At 31.9% G+C, this 18,645-nt stretch overlaps 2 protein-coding genes across 3 annotated transcripts; both read right to left on the bottom strand.

The window, feature by feature from the left end:
* Positions 1–832: 832 nt before the first annotated feature.
* Positions 833–4,589, bottom strand: LOC105130557 (uncharacterized vacuolar membrane protein YML018C-like). Its single transcript, XM_011033117.1, has 8 exons — positions 4,199–4,589; positions 2,944–3,342; positions 2,575–2,789; positions 2,033–2,103; positions 1,826–1,927; positions 1,577–1,694; positions 1,278–1,413; positions 833–1,082 (listed from the first exon to the last, which is right to left on the bottom strand). The coding sequence occupies exons 1-8, from the start codon at positions 4,277–4,279 to the stop codon at positions 1,017–1,019; spliced, it is 1,188 nt and encodes a 395-aa protein (XP_011031419.1). The 5' UTR covers positions 4,280–4,589; the 3' UTR covers positions 833–1,016.
* Positions 4,590–5,803: 1,214 nt separating this feature from the next.
* Positions 5,804–9,897, bottom strand: LOC105130558 (monogalactosyldiacylglycerol synthase, chloroplastic-like). Of its 2 annotated transcripts, XM_011033118.1 has the most exons (8): positions 8,990–9,895; positions 8,689–8,861; positions 8,293–8,454; positions 8,071–8,212; positions 7,552–7,776; positions 7,163–7,225; positions 7,007–7,081; positions 5,804–6,367 (listed from the first exon to the last, which is right to left on the bottom strand). In XM_011033118.1, exons 1-8 carry the CDS (start codon positions 9,524–9,526, stop codon positions 6,131–6,133), a joined length of 1,614 nt encoding a protein of 537 aa, XP_011031420.1. In that variant the 5' UTR covers positions 9,527–9,895; the 3' UTR covers positions 5,804–6,130. The 2 variants fall into 2 exon arrangements, with proteins under 2 accessions (XP_011031420.1, XP_011031421.1); XM_011033119.1 differs by lacking the exon at positions 8,293–8,454 and having other exon boundaries at positions 8,990–9,897.
* Between the last annotated feature and the right edge of the window lie 8,748 nt (positions 9,898–18,645).

Genomic DNA, 18,645 nt, shown 5'->3' with positions numbered 1-18,645 from the left:
AATTCTTTAAAAATATTTTTCAAACATAAGAAAAAAAATGAACTTTTATTTTTTTAATTTTTAATTTTTTTCCCTAGTAAATCTCCATAATTAATTATGAAGAGGGTTTAGAAATAAATACATCTCAATATAAAAAATATTGTAAAAAATAACTATAATTATATTTTTAAAACGTTCAAAAATAAATAATCTCAATATAAAAAATAACTATAATTATATTTTTAAACAGGACAATAATATCTAGCAAAACAGTTAAAACCGTTGAGAATATCAAAACAATGGCAAATAAAAAGGTCATTTAATGAATTTAACATTGAAATCGTTTGAAAACTAGAATTCGTAGCTGGAGTCTTCAGGCCCGGTCACAAGCTTGAAGAGGCTTTGTACTAATAGATAACCTTTCCAAAACCCTAACAAAGACTGTGCACTCTCCATATATATAGCTTAAAATAATTTGATTAACGAATATCTTGATTAATTAATGCATTGCATTCAAATGATGAAAAAACGAGACATCTCACGTGAACGGATTAGGTTTTTTACATAGTTACGAGGCTCGGGATCAACTCAACCCGAGTCATGACCTGAATTCATGGATCAACTCAAGCTACAAAACCTCTAGGCAGTAACCCGGCAAGCCCGGGCATATGACACTGGTTTTCTATGTTCAGCTAGCATGCTGGAAATAGCTCAGCCCAGCATGATCCTGGTAGATTTAGCTACTTCAGCTAGGGCATGGAAAAGACAAGGAACATAACATTATGTGACAAAGTCTGCAGCAGAACAAGTTTGATTTCTGAGCTTGTGTTAGAAACAAACATTAGAATATAGTAGATGAGAAACTCAATTTCCGGTGCTTAAAGATTGCTGTGCCGGTGAAAACATTTGACAAATTAATATAGTAGATGTTACATAGAACAAGCAGTAGCTACTTGTTTTGTTCACAGTACAACAGGAGGGGGAGAGCTTGTTTCTTCCCAGATGGTGTTTATATTCCCGTTGTTTACAAGCCTCTGCTATAATAACTCCCTCTTCACTGAAAATTTATCCGAAATGTTGGCTATAATAAAACCTGCGAAAACCTGTGTTCAACAAAGCTAATTAATAGAAGCGTGTGCTCTTATCGTCACTGCAGTACAGTGTTTTTTTGAGTCTGAAACTGGCTGATTTGAGGAAGAAATGAAGGCTACAGAATTAGAGTAGAACGTCTCACTGTATTCTGATGAAGGGCTTGTATGAAATGAACTCCCAGAATCAATGAAAGGAAGCGTATGTACCTGAATGCATCCGAACATGTAGATTGCGGAGTAGTGACGACCATGTATAACCATGTCAGCTAGCATGGCGAGGGGTATTGTCAAGGACATGCCTAGCGTCGCAACCAATGGTGTTGTCCAAACCACTGAGAGGGCCCTGCAGCAACATAACCTAGGCATTTAGAAACTGTGCTATATGTCTTCTCTCTTCTGCAGTGTTTATTAGTTTTTTATAGGAATCAAAGCAAAGTGTTGCTCGCAGAAAAGACAGGTAGGAAATTTTGAGTCCAAAACAGAGAAACAAATACTTAGCAATGTACCAAAAGTAGTCAGATAGAACACTTCCCACAAAGCTATTTAACAGCACGATTTCGCCAACAGACCATGAATGCGGAAAGTTGAATGCTGGTTCGATCCCTGCAGCATTTAGTGGCCACACTGCATGGAACAACATTGCTATGTAATCAGTAATTAACTTTTATAGCCACTTACTCGTTCAAGTATTTCTCTTCTTAAAAAAATTTACAACAGCTAATTGCCAATGATACAAAAATTATTGAACTGCTTACAAAGCCACCAAAGGCCGAGAAGCGTGAAGAGACCGATGTATCCAAAGCACTTCTGCACATCAACCTTATTCCCATCTGATCCAGCACATTTCTTGAGTAGTACTGCATTTGAGACCAAAGTCCACAATCGAACAGGACATTTCAGAAACAATCGAGTCAAAGTTAAGATTTGTGCAGTTTTCAAATTTGTTCATCACCCAATTTTACCAGTAAACAAGCTGTATGATATTGCTGAGAAAAGACCAAAAATGTCCCCTATGATGGGGTGCCTTCTTGTCCTTGGAAACAATATGAACAAAACACCGTATTAGAAAACTGGAAAAGAAAGACAATCATAGATTAGAGCAGATGATGTGATCCATGGATTATATTTTATGCGGATGATTAACAAAACAAAAAGATCCCTTTGATTCAACAGAGCAAGCCTTCTGATGGGACAATCAGAATGGTGTGTAGGACTAACCAATGCTTTTTTGCGAATTTATACAGGAAACGAGTATTACTTCAAACAGTTCAGATAGATTCCTCCCTAGAGTGCATCAACTCTTTACTCTAGCCCTTAATGCAAACTAGATCATTTAAGGTATCTCAGATCCATGGTTGAAAACAACATGATATATTGCATAAAATATTAATTCTATATAGAGTCCAGGGGAGTCAATGTATTAATATTGAAGTTGGAAAGAGAGAGAGTATGAAGCCTTGAAAAAAAAAACTTTCCGCTGCTAAGCAGGTTGCATTTGACTCACTCAGAAAAGCTCGACGCTTCATCCCGTGCCCAAGTTTTTCCGACTGTGGTCATAGCAACACCAGCCATGGTGATAAAAACTGCCACAACCTTAGCAAAATTTATAGTCTCTTGTCCAAGAACAGCTCCAAATAGAAGGGTGAAAAGCCCTGAAGTAGAGGTCAAGACTGTTGTACTTGCGACACTTGTATTCGCAAGTGCTGAATTTGACAAATACTGCATCGCCAAAGCAACTAAATTAGTTGGACAAGCTAGTTAAGAGGGGACCTTTATTTTTGAAGTTTCGTGAAAAACCACGTAAACCAAAACAAGCTCCTCCGGGGAAAGAAGACTCTTATGGGATAGATGATAGTAGCACAAATCATGTTACCTCTGTAATAAACCATATTGGAGCAAGATATAAACTGCACTTGCAAATTTCCCATGAACAAAGTTCAGAATTCTGCTGAAGCAAGTTGGGTTCATCTTCTTCGTCCTTCACGTTGAAAGGCCACCCCTCTCCCTCTTCACCAATATCCTTGTCGGTGATTAGGCAACCTCTTAGGTCACTTTCCAGGTCATCGTTCATATCAGTGACCCTAAGCGGCGGGATATTGAGTCCAATGGTAGAGCCAATGACAGGGTTGCCACTGTAAATGTTCATAGACAAACCAGAATGGAACAAGCTAAAGAACCAGTCTCTTACAAGTGCTAAAGGTAGATAGACCACCATAAGAGATACCCCCAGATACGTGATTGCAAATGGTTGTTTATACATTTCAAAGATTCGCTGCAGAAAACGAGAAGTGTGAGTTCTCAAGTTATTTATATGAACGTGAGGACGGTGATCATCAATAACATGACAAACACCAAACATGTATACCATCAATGAATTTGGAAATAAGGAAGATATGCCAAAAGCATCCAACACGGGGAAAAAATCATTCAAAACTTCCATGGTAACTGCAGAAAGTATGATGGTTCAAGAAATGTTTTTGCATGGTGAGAAACAGTAAGAAAATGGGAAAAGAAGATACTCAGATGTCCTTAATTTTTCCAATCTTTGGCACCCAAATAAACAACTGTGAGTTCTATAGATTTCTATGCTCAGATGTCCTAAATTTTTCCAATCTTCGGCACCCAAATAGCTGTAAACAACTGTGAGTTCTATAGATTTCTACCTTGGTTGAGGCAAGTTTATCAACACTTTATGACCAAAACAACATTAAGCAAAGCAGCTGACCTTACTGAATTCCTCAGAATCCTGATTAACTACCAAAGCACAAGGGAGCAAGTGAATTTTACAAATTTCTAATTTTATCAATCTAATAAAAATTAGAGAGGAAGCAACATATGGAAATTCATGAATTTTTCAATTCAAGTTCCATGGTAAGATGGAATCATGATGTTGTAAGCTGGAATCTTATCAGTCAAACAGTGGTGAATTAACGAAACCAACAACCAAGAATCTGAAACTTCAAGAAGTAGAGTTTTCTTCCATTTCATTAACAAGGATACACAAGTTTAGCTGTCCTTTCTTTTTCCTAACTCTTCTTGGCAACCAAACAGAAAACAAATAACCAAAATTAAACAGAAAGAAAGAAAGAAAGAAAGAAACACGGAGAATATATGAAACAGAGTCTTACCTGAGTGACTTCTGCAGAAGTGACCCATATTATTACAACAGTGCTAATCAATCCTAAACCAGCTTTGTACTTCCAACCCATTATCCAAAGCACCACCAAATCCTAAGAAAATGAAAAAAAAATCCCAAACTTGAACTGTGCTATCATAAATTTGCTATAAAGCTGATATTTTTTTCAGGTTTTTTGTATTAAATTTGGCTATCTTAGTCACAGGCGTCATGAATGCCAACGTCCCAAGTTTGACTCTTGCTTGCGGTTTCTTTTGGAGGAAAGAAATTAAAATAATAAAGTAATCTTAAATTGAAGTTTTCAGTTTCATAGCGTCAGCTACTTGTCAAGGACTTGTCATGTGTTGATTTTTCGACACATACTCGTCCAGTTCTTGAGATGACTTGGCTGCTCATCAGGTTACTTAGGAAAGAAAATCTAAGGGGATCCATCAGATGCTGCCAGGTACGTTCGGAGCGCATCACGTGTTCCAGATGACATGGCAACACCTTCTTTGTTCTTCTTTTTTTGGCTAAATGCATGGCTTTGTGGATTATGTGTTTGGTAATCTCAGGGGCTGTCGGTAGAAATTGTTTTTTATGATTTTTTTACAAGAATTGTTTGAAAATAATTTTTTTTGAATTTTTTGAATTTTTTTTATATGTTAATGTTAAAATTATTTAAAAATAATAAAAAATAATATTTTTATATATTTATAAATAAAAATATTTTAAAAATAATTATTATCACCTTAACAGAAACTATTTTAACCCCTCTAAAGCATTTAGTTATTTTTTTCTTTTCAAGAATGGTTGCATAGTTGTAAGATTTGATAACGGGATTGAGGTGGTAAGGGTTTAAGATTTTGTTTGTTTAAGCTGTTGTTTCTTTCTTTTTTTTAAATAAAAAGTATTATTTTATACAGAGTTTGTTTGATATAATAGGGGTGGTTATTTTTTAAAATATTTTCACTTAAAAATATATTAAAATAATATATTTTTTAATCATATTAAAATTATTCAAAAACACTAAAAAATAATAATTTGAAGTAAAGTAAATTTTACAAAGCATTTTGATACCACAAAAATAAAATAGAACCTACTCAAAAAATAAAACCATAAACTTGAACAAACAGTCTGATGACCACTAGGTAGCTGAGTAGATTTTAAAATAATATTGTTTCAATAATTCTTTTTATAATGGGTGTTATTTTGAATAAAAATTTTAAAAAAAAATTAAAATAATACTGTTTTAGATAAAAAAAAAAAAATTCAAAAATCCTTGAATTAACTCCCACTAGAATTTGGTTAGAATAACCTAAAATTTTAAAAAATTAAAATAATATTGTTTTAGATTAAAAATATTCAAAAATCCTTGAAATATCATCCTTGAATTATCTCCCACTAGAATTTGGTTAGAATAACCTGGTAATGAGTTAATCCATTAAGTCTCTCAGATTTGATCAAATCAATGCCAAAACACAACTCGAAATAGAATCTGAATTTACAGATTACTGAGTCAACCTGTGAGTTAAGTGTAATACCTATGAATGGTTAACGTTAGCACAGGGATATCTGGATTCGGTAAGTTAATATCCAGTGACAACAAAGATGAAGATGAATAATAACAACCATTAATTGTCAGTGTCTCGCAGGACTTGACCATATTCAGGAAAATATTTCGGGATGATTAACACTGCGTCTTAACGAAATGAAATGGAAACAGTGTATGGAAGAAATGGGATTAAGGTGGGAAATGAAGAGAACGGGAATTCGAGGCTATTTTACTCTTTCTTTATGAAATCAATACAAAGCAATCGAATAATATGAAGTAGAAAAGGTACACCTATGTTTCATTTTTGGGTTCAGTTGGGGTTCAACAGGCCCTAGGCTAACCCACTATACGCCACACTGGACTCATCAAAATTGATAGGTGGTGAAAATGTCAGGTTGCACAGGAAAACTGGGGTACAAAATTTCTGTGTCTAACCAGCTCGTGGAGATCATGGACAATCTTGAATACAGCATCAGGTCTGGCCAGCTTCAGTGCATTTTGTGACATGGCACTGAGTTCATCTGCCTTTGGACCAAACCATTCAGCAACTATTTTTGCAATCTCTTTTGGTGATTTTGAAAATTTCCCGCATCCATTCTCTACCACATAAGGCACGTTACCTACTTCCTGCATTATTAAAGGTCAGGTGTGAGAAAAAGCATGTCCCGTAGGGGACTTGCAAAAACCTGCTTCAACAAGAATTTCTTCAGGATACCAATTATCTCGCATTCCATCCACATTATGGAAACATGTTTATGCAGAATCCTTACAAATACAGGAAAAGGGACTGTTTTAAATGGTAATTCGACCTTGTCTGATACCAATTACTCCAATGCTTAAGCTAAAATAGAAAAGGTTGACTTGAGCGATTTCTTAGAAATTTAGCATGATTGAGGTAAATAAATGCAATGAACGACCTGTGGGATAATTCTTATGACTTTACATTGGCTCAAGTCCTTTCCAGAACAGGCTTCTATATACTTGATTTCTACAACGCACAATTTCCTGAATTCAGGAAGGATTGACATTGCACTGCCACTCGTTATTTATCAAAGATATTTTCTAAAGAGTTCAACATAAGTCTTGCCAGAGTACAAGCCTTAACGTACAATTGTCAGATATAGCTATTTTAAGGTCTTTCAGCATTGCATGTTTGCTAATGGAAGATTTCCACACGCTAGAGCAGCACAGCAGAAACCAATCAAAACTCAAGCATGATTACTACATATAATATGCTGAACTCCAGAAAAAAGCTAGCCAACTTACTTGTCCAGCAATGTAATCATTCAAAATTATGGGTAGACCTCGAATCATTGCTTCTGCAATGGTCCCTGGTCCAGCCTGCAGAAACATAGTTATCAAAAGATGGGTGATGATAATGAAGCAGTAGAAAAGTAAACAGAACAGTCATGGAAAACTAACCTTTGTGATAATGCAGTCACAGGCACCCATGCATTCCTCCATTTTAGTGACAAAACCCTTCACCTACATGATGAAGCATCTTATTCAGTACTATGCATGCCTTGTGGCTGGCTATGAATGCACAAGTATGCTTTATGCCTTGTGAATGTGATAGAGATGTAAAAACCCTACACTATAGTGAGCCTCAATGACTGCTGCAGCATTTTCAAGGGACTATATCAATGACAAGACAGATGTGGATTATTTGAAGGGGATGCAAAACATTGTCATGAGAAGCAGGAAAAGACTATTGTCCAGCAAGAACTGCCTGACTGTATAACACATAATATAGAGTTCAACTGGCAAAGTCATGAGACTCTGATTGGGATGTAAGAATCATAAGTTGATACCTGGACTGGAACCTTCCAATCAATCGAAAGTAATCTGTTAGTGAGTTTTTTGTTGCGACCACATATCACAAGCACTTGACCTATTGGCTCTTCAAGATTCTCATCATATAATGAATCCCCAAGTGCTCGTGCAGTTGCCTCAATTGGGCCCATCCCTTCCCCTCCTCCCATCAATAAAACAGCTGGAAGATCCTCGTCCATGCCTAGTTGTCTTCTTAATTCACCCTAATGAATGCAAATGAAATAAGGTAGAGTTAAATAAATGACTATTTTTCATGTCTACGGTCAAGTTTATCAAGTCACATTTGTCTTTCCTAGGAACTGCTTGCAATGACTTCGTACTCCAACTTCAAGTTTGCATAGACAATAATATCAAATAAATTTAATAGCCAATATTCTTATCCTCCATCCAGAGAATAATACTATTAAAATACTGGCGCAATGTTAATGCATCAGGATGCAAAGAGAAAACGAGAAATAGGTGCCGAGGTTTAGTAATCAGCTAGAACAATAACCAACCTTTGGTCTAACAGGCTTAACAAAGGAAGGCCTAACTGGAAGGCCATAAACCTTAATCTGTGAAGGCTTAAGCCCAGCTTTCATTGCTCTCTTTGATACATCTGTTGACGGGCAATAACATCTTGTCACAAGCTTATGGAACCTAAACATACAGATATAAGATGTCAAAATTCAATAATAGAGGTATCACTAACCAAAAAAAAAAGCGTACACAGAATCAACCATGTAGGATGACAAGTGCTTAGATCGGTGACTACAGTGGTAAAAATTATCTTCTGCAGAAGACCCTTTGCCCTCAATACACGAAGAGGAACATGTTGCATCAGTGGATGTACACTGATAATAATGTCAGGCTGGTATTTCATCAATCCTTTTGCAACTTCTCTGCAACAACACAGAGATTAAGTATCAGATAAGAACAGGATGACACACGGATACTACCATAAAACCATCCTGAACAATCAATTTAAGTTCGACATCTGTGAAAATGTTGAAGAATTAGGCCCAGAAATACAAACAAAACTGGTCATTCAAGTTGATGGGAATTATACAAAAGCTGGTGTTGCTATTGGAAAGATAACTCACAGATATATGTCCAAAGAAGATAGAAAGTCTCACCGAGCTATAAATGTTGATGTTGCAGCAAAATTAGATTGATGAATCACACGTGGTGCGCTTCCATAATATGTCATTTTCCACAATGCTCCATGTTTCACCAAGAAATTATAGCTTTTGGGCAATTGATTAAACGGCCAAGGAGTATGTTCTGACCATAAATCAGTAACAAACACCTGCGACATGCACTCTTAACACTCAGAACATGATCAACAAAAACATATCTAAACACAAACTAGCCAAAGCACCCAATTATTCACTGACCAATTAAAGCAAATTTATATACCATTAAAAAAAAACTGACCTGATAATCATCACCAAATTCTTCATTAAAGGCAGCCTTAATAGCCTCAGCAGAAGCTCTGTGACCACCACCAGTATCACTCATTAAAATGAGAACCCTTTTAGGACTCACACCTTCTACACTATTCAAAGGCACACCATCATCCACCAAAACACTACATCCATCATCTCTTAATCCATTGATACCATTACCATTATCACTACTAATGTTATTATTACCATTCTTATCTCCTGAACCAACCTGAACTGAAGCAAACCCGATTGGGATTCTCTCACAGTGAAACCTAATAGCCCTGTTAAACTCACTCCAAACACTTTTAAAACCACTTCTACTACTCAAACTCAATGAAGCACTAAACTTTCTCGTTTTATGACCAGTTGGGCTGTCAAAAAACAGAAAGTTTGACTTAGATAAACAGAACCCATTTGAATTTATGCTTTGAACTGCTTTATTAAAAGCAAAGCCACCCAATTGAGATACAAAATCAAAGGCAAGGCCTGGTTCTTGGTTGGTGGCTACTGCTGAAGGGTTATGCATTGTGAGACAGAAAAAGTTGAGGGCTTGAGTGATTAGAGTATAATTAAGCAGTCCATGGTGGTCTTTAACATGTGAAAACAAATGGGTTTTATATAGACGGCAAGAAAGATCAGTGCCTTAAGAGAAAATATTAGAGAGAGAAGTGATTATTAAGTGTTTGATGTAGTGGCCGAGAGAGAGAGGGAGGAAATATAGGGGATGGTTTTGTGGCCACGGATAGATATTATGGAGCGAGAAAAGGAGAAGATTCGGAGAATTTTTCTTATACTGAAGTAGGATGATGATCTTTGGAAAGAACGAGACAAATAGTGAAAGTGAGAAGAGGAGGACCACGTCTTCGTTGGATTGTAAAACCTAATTCTGGGTTTTTCTTGTCAAAGCTCGTGTAACAAGTTTGGAGAGACATAGGTCTTAAGTTGGCCTTCAAAAATTTTAAAAAATATATATTAAAATAATATTATTTTAATAAAAAATAATATAAAAAAATTTAAAGTTGATTTTCAATTTTTTAACTTAGAATTTACAAAATCAGTACATCAACCTCAAATATTTATTCATCAACCAAATCTTTTTTATTTTTTTTTTATTTTTTAATTGAAATCAATTCTAGTTTCGGTCACCTCATTAAATTTATCCGAATTTTACAACTATGTGAATTAGGCTTAGACTTGGCTTGGCTTGAATTTTGATTTGTCATGAGTTGAGTTTAATGTATAAATTCATTGATGATTCATGTGTTTAAGTAAATGGAATATTAAATTTTAGTTTTTATTGGAAATACTATTACTACTATTCTATTAAATACTTTTTTATTAGTTCATATAGTTTTTTTTTCTTAAATTTGTCAAACTAATAAAGTTATGTCGATATATTTTAAATATAATTTAATTTAAAATTCAAACTAAATATAAGCTTGGGTCAAGAATTTTTAAATTTATTGAAGTTAATGATAATGTTGAAAAATTTTATAAGATATAAATATTATTTCTTCTATATTTTTAAAAATTTTGGTCAAGAAATAAATTAGTGATACTCTAGAAATATTTACAAGTCAGTATTTTTAAAAGGCATTGTTTTAATATAGAGAACGAATCTTTAAAGATTATTCAAGAAACACTTCATTCAATAATATATATATATATATATATATATATATATATATATATATAGATAGATAGATAGATATATAAACTGAATCATATAGGGTGATATGCAACAATACAATTGAAAATATATCTAGTTTTACTATGGTGGGTTTTTTTTTTTTTTTTTTTGTTTTATTTTCTATTTTTACTATAAAATATAAATTGATCCAATAATACTCTTATTATTTAAAAAAAAAGGAAAATTAAATCATGTAGAATGATTTGTAAAAATAGAACTGGAAATCATATCTAGCTTTACTATGATTATTCTATTTTCTATTTTTACTACGTAAATTAATCCAATAATACTCTTATTATCTAAAAACAAAATAAAAATGAATATTATGGAGTGATGTAAAAACAGAAGAAAATCATATGTACCTCCATGTAATGTATTGTTAATCTGGGTAACTGAATTTAAGTGATAAGCTGTTAAATGAGGGTTCTAAATTAATTGAAAGATTAAATTTATCTAGTAATTTTTAAATAAAGTTTTTCATTTTATTTATCATTCAAATGTTAACAATAAAATGACAAACCATTGCTTGTCATGGATGAATGATGATAACAAGCGAGGTTTACAATTTAATATTTTCATTGTTGGTCATTTTAAAATTGTTCATATTAAATTTTATTAGATTTTAGTAGTCAATAAATGTATGATATTATAATATTTTTATGGTTATTATTTTAAAATATATTTTTTTAATTATGATTTTTAAAAAATATATATATATTTAGTTAAAACAAGATAATTCTTTCAAATAAAATAAATGAAATTCAAGTCTTTACAGAGAAAAGGCAAGTCTTTATATGTTGGGTTAAATTTTTTAAATAAGCTTCTAAATTCACCCTAATTTATTTCCTTAGAGATTATATTTTTTCTAATTATTTTTGAAAGCTTAGTTTAGTAAGTTATTTTCTAGAAATAAATAGAATCTTTTAGAAAACAACTGCTAAACGATTACAGCAGAAGAATCCACAAACACGAGTAATCATTAAATTAATTTATAGAGTTCATTGGCTTAATCGTATTTTACTATTCAAGGCTGAGAAATTGGGGGCTGTGAACGCATCTTTGTGTTGTTTTTTTTCTCCCGACGTCTCCGTCCAAAAGTACGACAAGAGCTGCCTCGCCGCAGCGATTGTTCAAATCTGGAGCTCACCACGTGAATTTTATGCAGAAATACTATACTCGACAGAGGAAAGGCGATGACTTTCTCATGTTAGGGCCCATGTGGTGCATGTGTCTAGCTAGCCTGCCCGTGAGTGGGAGGCTCACCGTCCACTTGGTCACCTGCTTTCGGCTCTGGGTTCTCCATTAACGGTGCACTCTTGTGTTTTTTACTCCTAGTGGAAGGTCCAATATGGAGTGCTCTTCAAATATTTTTCACGTTTTTGAGTATTGGTGATGTGAGATGTGTTAGTCCTAGCTCAAATTGATCAGGACATCGATCCATTTGGACTGTTCTTGCAAAGATTTTTAGTTGAAATTGATCCATTTGGACTGTTCTTGCAAAGATTTGCAAGTGCACAGCTGCATTTATCTTGACTGCATGCTGCTTGTTCGTGGCAACGAGTTCCATCACTCGCGAACACACACATATATATGGGTAAAGATTGGCTTGAATGACTGCAACAAGACGACGATGACAACGAGAAACAACGTAATCATGATTGTACCTAGCACGAATCCATCATAATCCATTGGGATGGAGGGTTGTTGAGATCATGTATCCAATGGATCATATTCTCTGATGTGATTATAGTTATTAAATCTAATTTAATTTTGCAAGTTTATTAAGTAAATTCATGTTTATAATTATTAAATCTAGTTCAATTTTACAAGTTGATTAAGTAAACTTATGATCTAAAACTTAACTCAATTTAAATTTAAATTTTAACTAATTTTAATATTAACTTAGTCAAATCCATTCAATTTGGTGGATTGATATGTAATTTGGTTGATCTAATTAAATTTGATTGAGACAAACTTTAATTTTAACTGATTTTAATATTAACTTAGTTAAATTCAGTTAAATTTAGGTTAGCCTAATTAAATTTAACCTAAGAATTTTTGTTTTTTAAAAACAAAATAAAATTATTTTGGTGAAAAGATTTACTACTAGTTAACCCATAAATTGACCCCATACTCCTTGTCTTCAGCCGCCGGACGTGACAAACATGGCAGTGGGTGCGGCGAGAATGGCAATGCCCAGTGGCATTTCAAGCAACGAGACATGTACTTGAATCTTCGTATCCTTTCAGAAAACTTCTGTCTCATATTTTATTGCTAAAAGGGAGAAAGTAAAGCTTAATTCAAAATGCAATTGCCATTGGGCCCATAACTAGGAACTCTGTATCTAGAGATCCTACACGTGGGGAAAAGCCCATGATTCTCTTGGGTCATGTCGTGCTATAAGAGCGTAGCCCATGAAGCACGCACCGAATATCTAAACACGTGTGTCTAATCAATTGGACATATTCTTAACCAACGAGTAGAGAGAAACATGCGAGGCTAGTTTTGGCACGAGGATTATTAAGACGACGACGACAACAACGTAATCATGATTGTCCCTGTACGAATCTATTTATTATTTAATTTTTGATATTCAAATTTATTTTAAATATAAAATTTCATTAAAATTTATCAATTAAATTTAATTCAAATAATTTATTAATATTAGTCCATAAAAAAAAGAAGAGGAAAGGGATAATCACTTCTCTACTAGTGTAATATGCACCGATTTAATTCGAAAGGGTTAGTCTATTAATTAAAAACGTGTATTTTTCTTTTTGATTTTTTAAATTTGAATTTTCAAATCAATATTTTTATGGATATATTAGATTGATGTGAATTTAAATGTATCATTAAATCCATTAAAAAAAATTGATATGGATTAACATATAAATTGATTTAAGAATATAATTTACCATCAAATAAAAAAGAAAGAATGAAAAGAGACGTAGCAATATCTTCATCCAGTCTCAGGAGCTACCCAAATAATCTCACATGTTTTTACTCACAAAATACAAAACTAAAAATTTTGTGTCTCTAAAAGGATATTTTATCATAACGACGATGGTATCATTCAATTATTTTTTAATTGTTGAGATTAACTCATTAATTGATGAGATTTTAAATAGATCATTGCATTAAAAAAAGTTGGATAGTTTTTTTTATAAAAAAAAGAAATTTAACTACCACTAGAATTTTTAAATTTATCCACAAAATATTCTGTCAGTATTTATACTCTCAGTCCGTTAATATGAATTTTACTGATGGGCTCACAAATAAAAATACTTGGTCGAAAAGACTATTGCTAGTGATTTATGGCATATCAATGATAAAATTACCAATAAATATACTAATAAAAAAAACACATCAAAAAAATGGTTTACCTACTTCAGCCAGCTAGTCAGTATAAAAAAAACTATATATAATTTTATCAATGATTTTTTTGTTCATCGATATTTTCCTTGATTAATTTGACATATAATCGATAAAAAGACTACATCTAATTTCGTCAGTGATTAAATAATAGCAATGTTATTAGTAATAATTATTTTCTAACTCTTTAAAATATATCACCAGACTTAGTCTGTCGGTAACACAATCAATAATATTTTAAAAATGTTTTTTTTATAAAAATCTATTAAACAGATGTAGAAAATAATTAAATTAATATAAAATTATATATTTATTACAAATTTAAATATTTATAAGTTCAAATACAATTAATGTATAATAGAGGAGCTGAAGGAGAAGGAGGAAAAGGAGGACAAAGAGGGTCATTGCTGGGACTGTGAGGTCAATAAAAAAAGCACATGTACCACTCATCTGTGATTTTGCTTTCATTACTAATCGACAGAGTTCGATCATCTCATCATTGAGTCATGCATAATTAGTAGTAAAATAAGTCATTCGAGTTTGAACTTATTGATCTAAAATCATCTCAAATTCTAGAGTTTGAGTGCTCGTAACCGGTTACGAGCATCTAACAATTGAACACATGGATCGTTCATAATTCCTCGGTCATAATATTAGAGAGGCCATGTACCTGATTTCTATCAGGTTCACCAGACAATTCTACCTCCAACCATAAATCCGATTCAAGATCCAGATGGATCGAAGAATTGTCCTTGTATCTCTCCTTCAACTGGATGTTATATTTACTTCGAGAAAAAAGCTATCAAATTTAAAAAAAATAACATAAGAAAAAAAATAATTAAAAATCAACACACCACAAAGTACTAAGCTCAACTATACTTGAGCTATTAAACCTTTTTTTATGATTATTATTCTCCACAAGCTGATTATACTTGAGCTATTAAACCTTTTTTTTTTTTATGATTATTATTCTCCACAAGCATTTCTATAAAAAAATTTATCGAGTTTGGTTTGTGTCCAAGAGAAAACTGTTGTTAGTTAAATATATTTACAAAAAACAACAAATAAAAAAATAAAGGTAATAAAAAAAAATCTTATCATTTATCGAAATTTTCAACTCAACAATAAAATTGATAAACTATAAAACAACCCCGTTAAATAAGTCATTGTTAATTTTATCACAAAACATTTAAGTCATAAATTCAAAATAAATTTAATTAATTTACAAACAAATATAGTTTTATAAAATCTCAAACAAACTTTAACATGTATAAATCGTATATTCATACAATAAATCTTTATGGGAAAAAACTATAGGACAATTAAACACCAAAATAAAATACATATACCATAAAATATACAATAAAAATTAGCATATTAAAATTGAGTTCAAATAAAAAATGGTTAATTTTTTTTATTTAAGGTAAAGAGTCCTTAATAAAATTTAAATTAGAATAAGAATACTGACAAATCGATTATTGAAGTGACCAAATATATGATAAAATTAAGGTAGGTGTGTTGTTTGTTTGTTGCAGATATAGAAAAAAAAAAGAAAAAAAAAAGAAAGGTAGATATAGAAAAAAAAAAGAAAAAAAAAAACAAAGGGAGATGAGGATCACTTACTATATATAAATTAAATTTTATTAACAGAATTAATCCCTTGATAATTCTACATATAAAAATAACTTATCACTATATATATATATAATTCATTTATATTCCATGTAATTCTCTCATGTGTTTGTCAATGGATACAATGAAAAAAATATTATATCGGTAAAATTTATCTTAATCAACTAAAAAATATTTTTGTTGTTATTTTCATTTGTTTTTGCTAGTTTTTTGAAATTGAACCCTAAAAAATTCATGTATCAATTGAGTTAAGTATTTAAAAATACATACCTTTAGTCATTAAAACTTTAGATTACTACATTAATAATCTATATTTAAATTGTTGAAAAATGGCTTTAGAATTTAGATGAAGGATGAGGACTTCCATAATCATCTAAATGGCTTTAGAATTTAGATGAAGGACTTTAGAATTTAGATGAAGGATGAGGACTCGTCCATGTCTTTTACACTTGCTTTTTGTTTTCTTCTTCCCCTCCATAAGCCTTTTTCTATTTATTTGGTTAAGAAGAAAACTATTAAAAAAAGAAAATTTGAATACCAGGATTGATTATTATCGTAACAAATCCTGCTTTCAAAAATATTCCCTCACAAAAATGGATTTATTCACTAGTAGAAAATGTCTTACAAATAGAAGAAAAATATATCCTCTTATTCCAATTAGCCATTAACATCTAAAATCGAACATCTAAAATCGAATTTTTATATGTCAATCAAGATGTAAGTAGATGGACAAAAATAGAGCATAATTGAAGAAATGAATAATTAGGTGGTCCAATTCCCACGTAATGGTATAATTTTAAAGCTTGACACGAGAGTTAGGATAAGATTTAACTTAGATTTTTTTTAAGGGATCAGAACAACATCTTTTAACTTATTTTTTAAAAATAATTAAAGGGTTTTTGATCGATTTTTACTGAGGTCGATTATGAGTTAATTTAAGTCTTTAAAATGATAAAGTTAGGTCACTATTTTTATATATTTTTTTAATTTAAATTTTGAAATTATTGGATTCTAAATTAATGGCATTTAGGATTCTAAATTAATCGAGTCTTTATAAATAGTTATAATGGAATTTAGGATTTTCTGTTTTGGTAAAATTAAGTAAAGAGGGAGTTAGAAAATTCCAAATCGACTTCATCTTGAACAAGATTTCAAAGGCAGATGATATAAAGAAGGGTGTCTTTTCCTGTAACAATTTCAAAGAATATAAAGACTCAAACCTTAGCCCTTGATGTTGTTGGATCATAATCATAGTGGTTTCTCCCTTGTGAGGCAGTCAATGAGAATTGATTGAAAGTCCTTATAAGAATATATTGACCTTATAAGACTCGAGGAGAAAGTCCTTGCCCATATAAAAATGATTCTGGGAGGCAACTCATTATCTTAGAATATATACCTCATCTAGGAAAATTATAGAGTTTTTCAATGCTTCAATCTGTGTTTCTTAGGCTTTGTTTGAAATTTTGATAATTTCTAATATATATGAAATATTTTTTAAAAATATCAAATTAATATTTTTTTAGTATTTTTTAATATTTTTGATGTATTAATAAAAAAAAAATTAAAAATTATTTTAATATATTTTTACGTGAAAAATACCCTATATCATGATACTGGTTAAAAAGCACACCAATCATATAGTATTATTATTTTTTTTAATCTGAAGAACGTAATTTTATCTAAGAGAATAAAAAAAAGTGATGGTTTAATTACTTTTTTTCTCAATCACTTTATTGTTGCAGAATATAGTTTTTTACATTTAATTATTCAATTGGTTGTGTTTTACAGCTCATAAACAGGGAGTAATAGTTCGAAGCAGTGTAAGAGCTTTCAAAATCATGAAGCAGTGATCCCACGTCAAGAGCCCATGAAATAATTTAGAAAATGTGGATCAAGTGATCAGATTTATGCTGGCTTGGCCCTTCATGTACACTTGCCATTCCGGGCAACCTCCTCTTCACTGTGTTTTTTTTATTTTCATTTTTAAATTACATTGTATATTCTTTAATGAAATATATATATATCTTATAATTAAATGAATAGCTAGAACCATCAATCACCATTCCATTCCTGAAGATAACAACGTATAGCTAATAGTGTTATTTATTTCAAAATATTCATTTTTAGTTAATTTTTTTAAAATAATATCAATCAATAACTATACCATATAATTCAAGAATTTAAATTAGTGTTATAAAACCCGGTCTGCAGGCCAATCTAATAACTCACAGGCCAATCTAACAACTTATCAACGCAAAGCTTGATTTGAACCTAATTTTACTTTAAATCTGGTTTGATCTTTCAACTTGTAGATTAATATATCTATTTTACAAGCTAAATTTTAAACTGGGGTTGATATTTTTATATATAACTATGCTTGTAATAACACCAAACATCAAATTATTGGGATTAAATAGTAAGCTCATTTGGGATGAATAATCCATTGGGCATTTAGCATGTGTTCTTCCTTCTTGGAGATGAATGAAGGCAGCAAGAGGAGGGGAGCCATTGCTTGACGAAACTGAGCAGTTAGGGCATGGCAAATCCGTGACAGGAACAATGATGCCCCTCTACGACACGCATAAACCTCCTGAAATTCTCGTCAACAAGGTAGTAGACCCGCAACAGATTGTGTGCTGCAAGTAATTTTCTCAAGTCATCAGAATTAATCTTTGTTTGCTAGCAAATCATTAATTTCTAATATATATATATATATATATATATATAAGTCTATGCAATCCATACAAATGTCTCCGTCAAGCAATGCCATAAATTTCTTGCATTGAATGCAGTCTTATTTATAATGTTCTGATTGACCATTGCGGCTGTGAAAGAGACCTAATTTGTAAGGAAAAATGATAGTGAGCCATTGACCATTGAGGCAAATTAAATACTTAATTTTTTATAATATTCTTTTTAGTAATCAGGGTTCGATCTCGACTAAGTGAGAA

This window comes from Populus euphratica, unplaced genomic scaffold (genome assembly GCF_000495115.2).
Source record: "Populus euphratica unplaced genomic scaffold, PopEup_1.0 scaffold21.1, whole genome shotgun sequence".
NCBI lineage: Eukaryota > Viridiplantae > Streptophyta > Magnoliopsida > Malpighiales > Salicaceae > Populus > Populus euphratica.
The sequence above is the reverse complement of the archived record's forward strand: the minus strand, read 5'-3'. Positions and strand labels throughout refer to the sequence as shown.

Excerpts from the sequence above, each read along its gene's own strand:
- LOC105130557 (XM_011033117.1), bottom strand. The coding sequence starts at position 4,279 with ATGGGTTGGAAGTACAAAGCTGGTTTAGGATTGATTAGCACTGTTGTA. Across the intron at positions 2,790-2,943 it reads CAATATGGTTTATTACAGAG|TATTTGTCAAATTCAGCACT; the intron begins GTAACATGATTT and ends TTGGCGATGCAG. Across the intron at positions 1,928-2,032 it reads ATCATACAGCTTGTTTACTG|TACTACTCAAGAAATGTGCT; the intron begins GTAAAATTGGGT and ends TCTCAAATGCAG.
- LOC105130558 (XM_011033118.1), bottom strand. The coding sequence starts at position 9,526 with ATGCATAACCCTTCAGCAGTAGCCACCAACCAAGAACCAGGCCTTGCC. Across the intron at positions 8,455-8,688 it reads ACATCAACATTTATAGCTCG|AGAAGTTGCAAAAGGATTGA; the intron begins GTGAGACTTTCT and ends GTGTTGTTGCAG. Across the intron at positions 7,226-7,551 it reads ATTGGAAGGTTCCAGTCCAG|GTGAAGGGTTTTGTCACTAA; the intron begins GTATCAACTTAT and ends TTCATCATGTAG.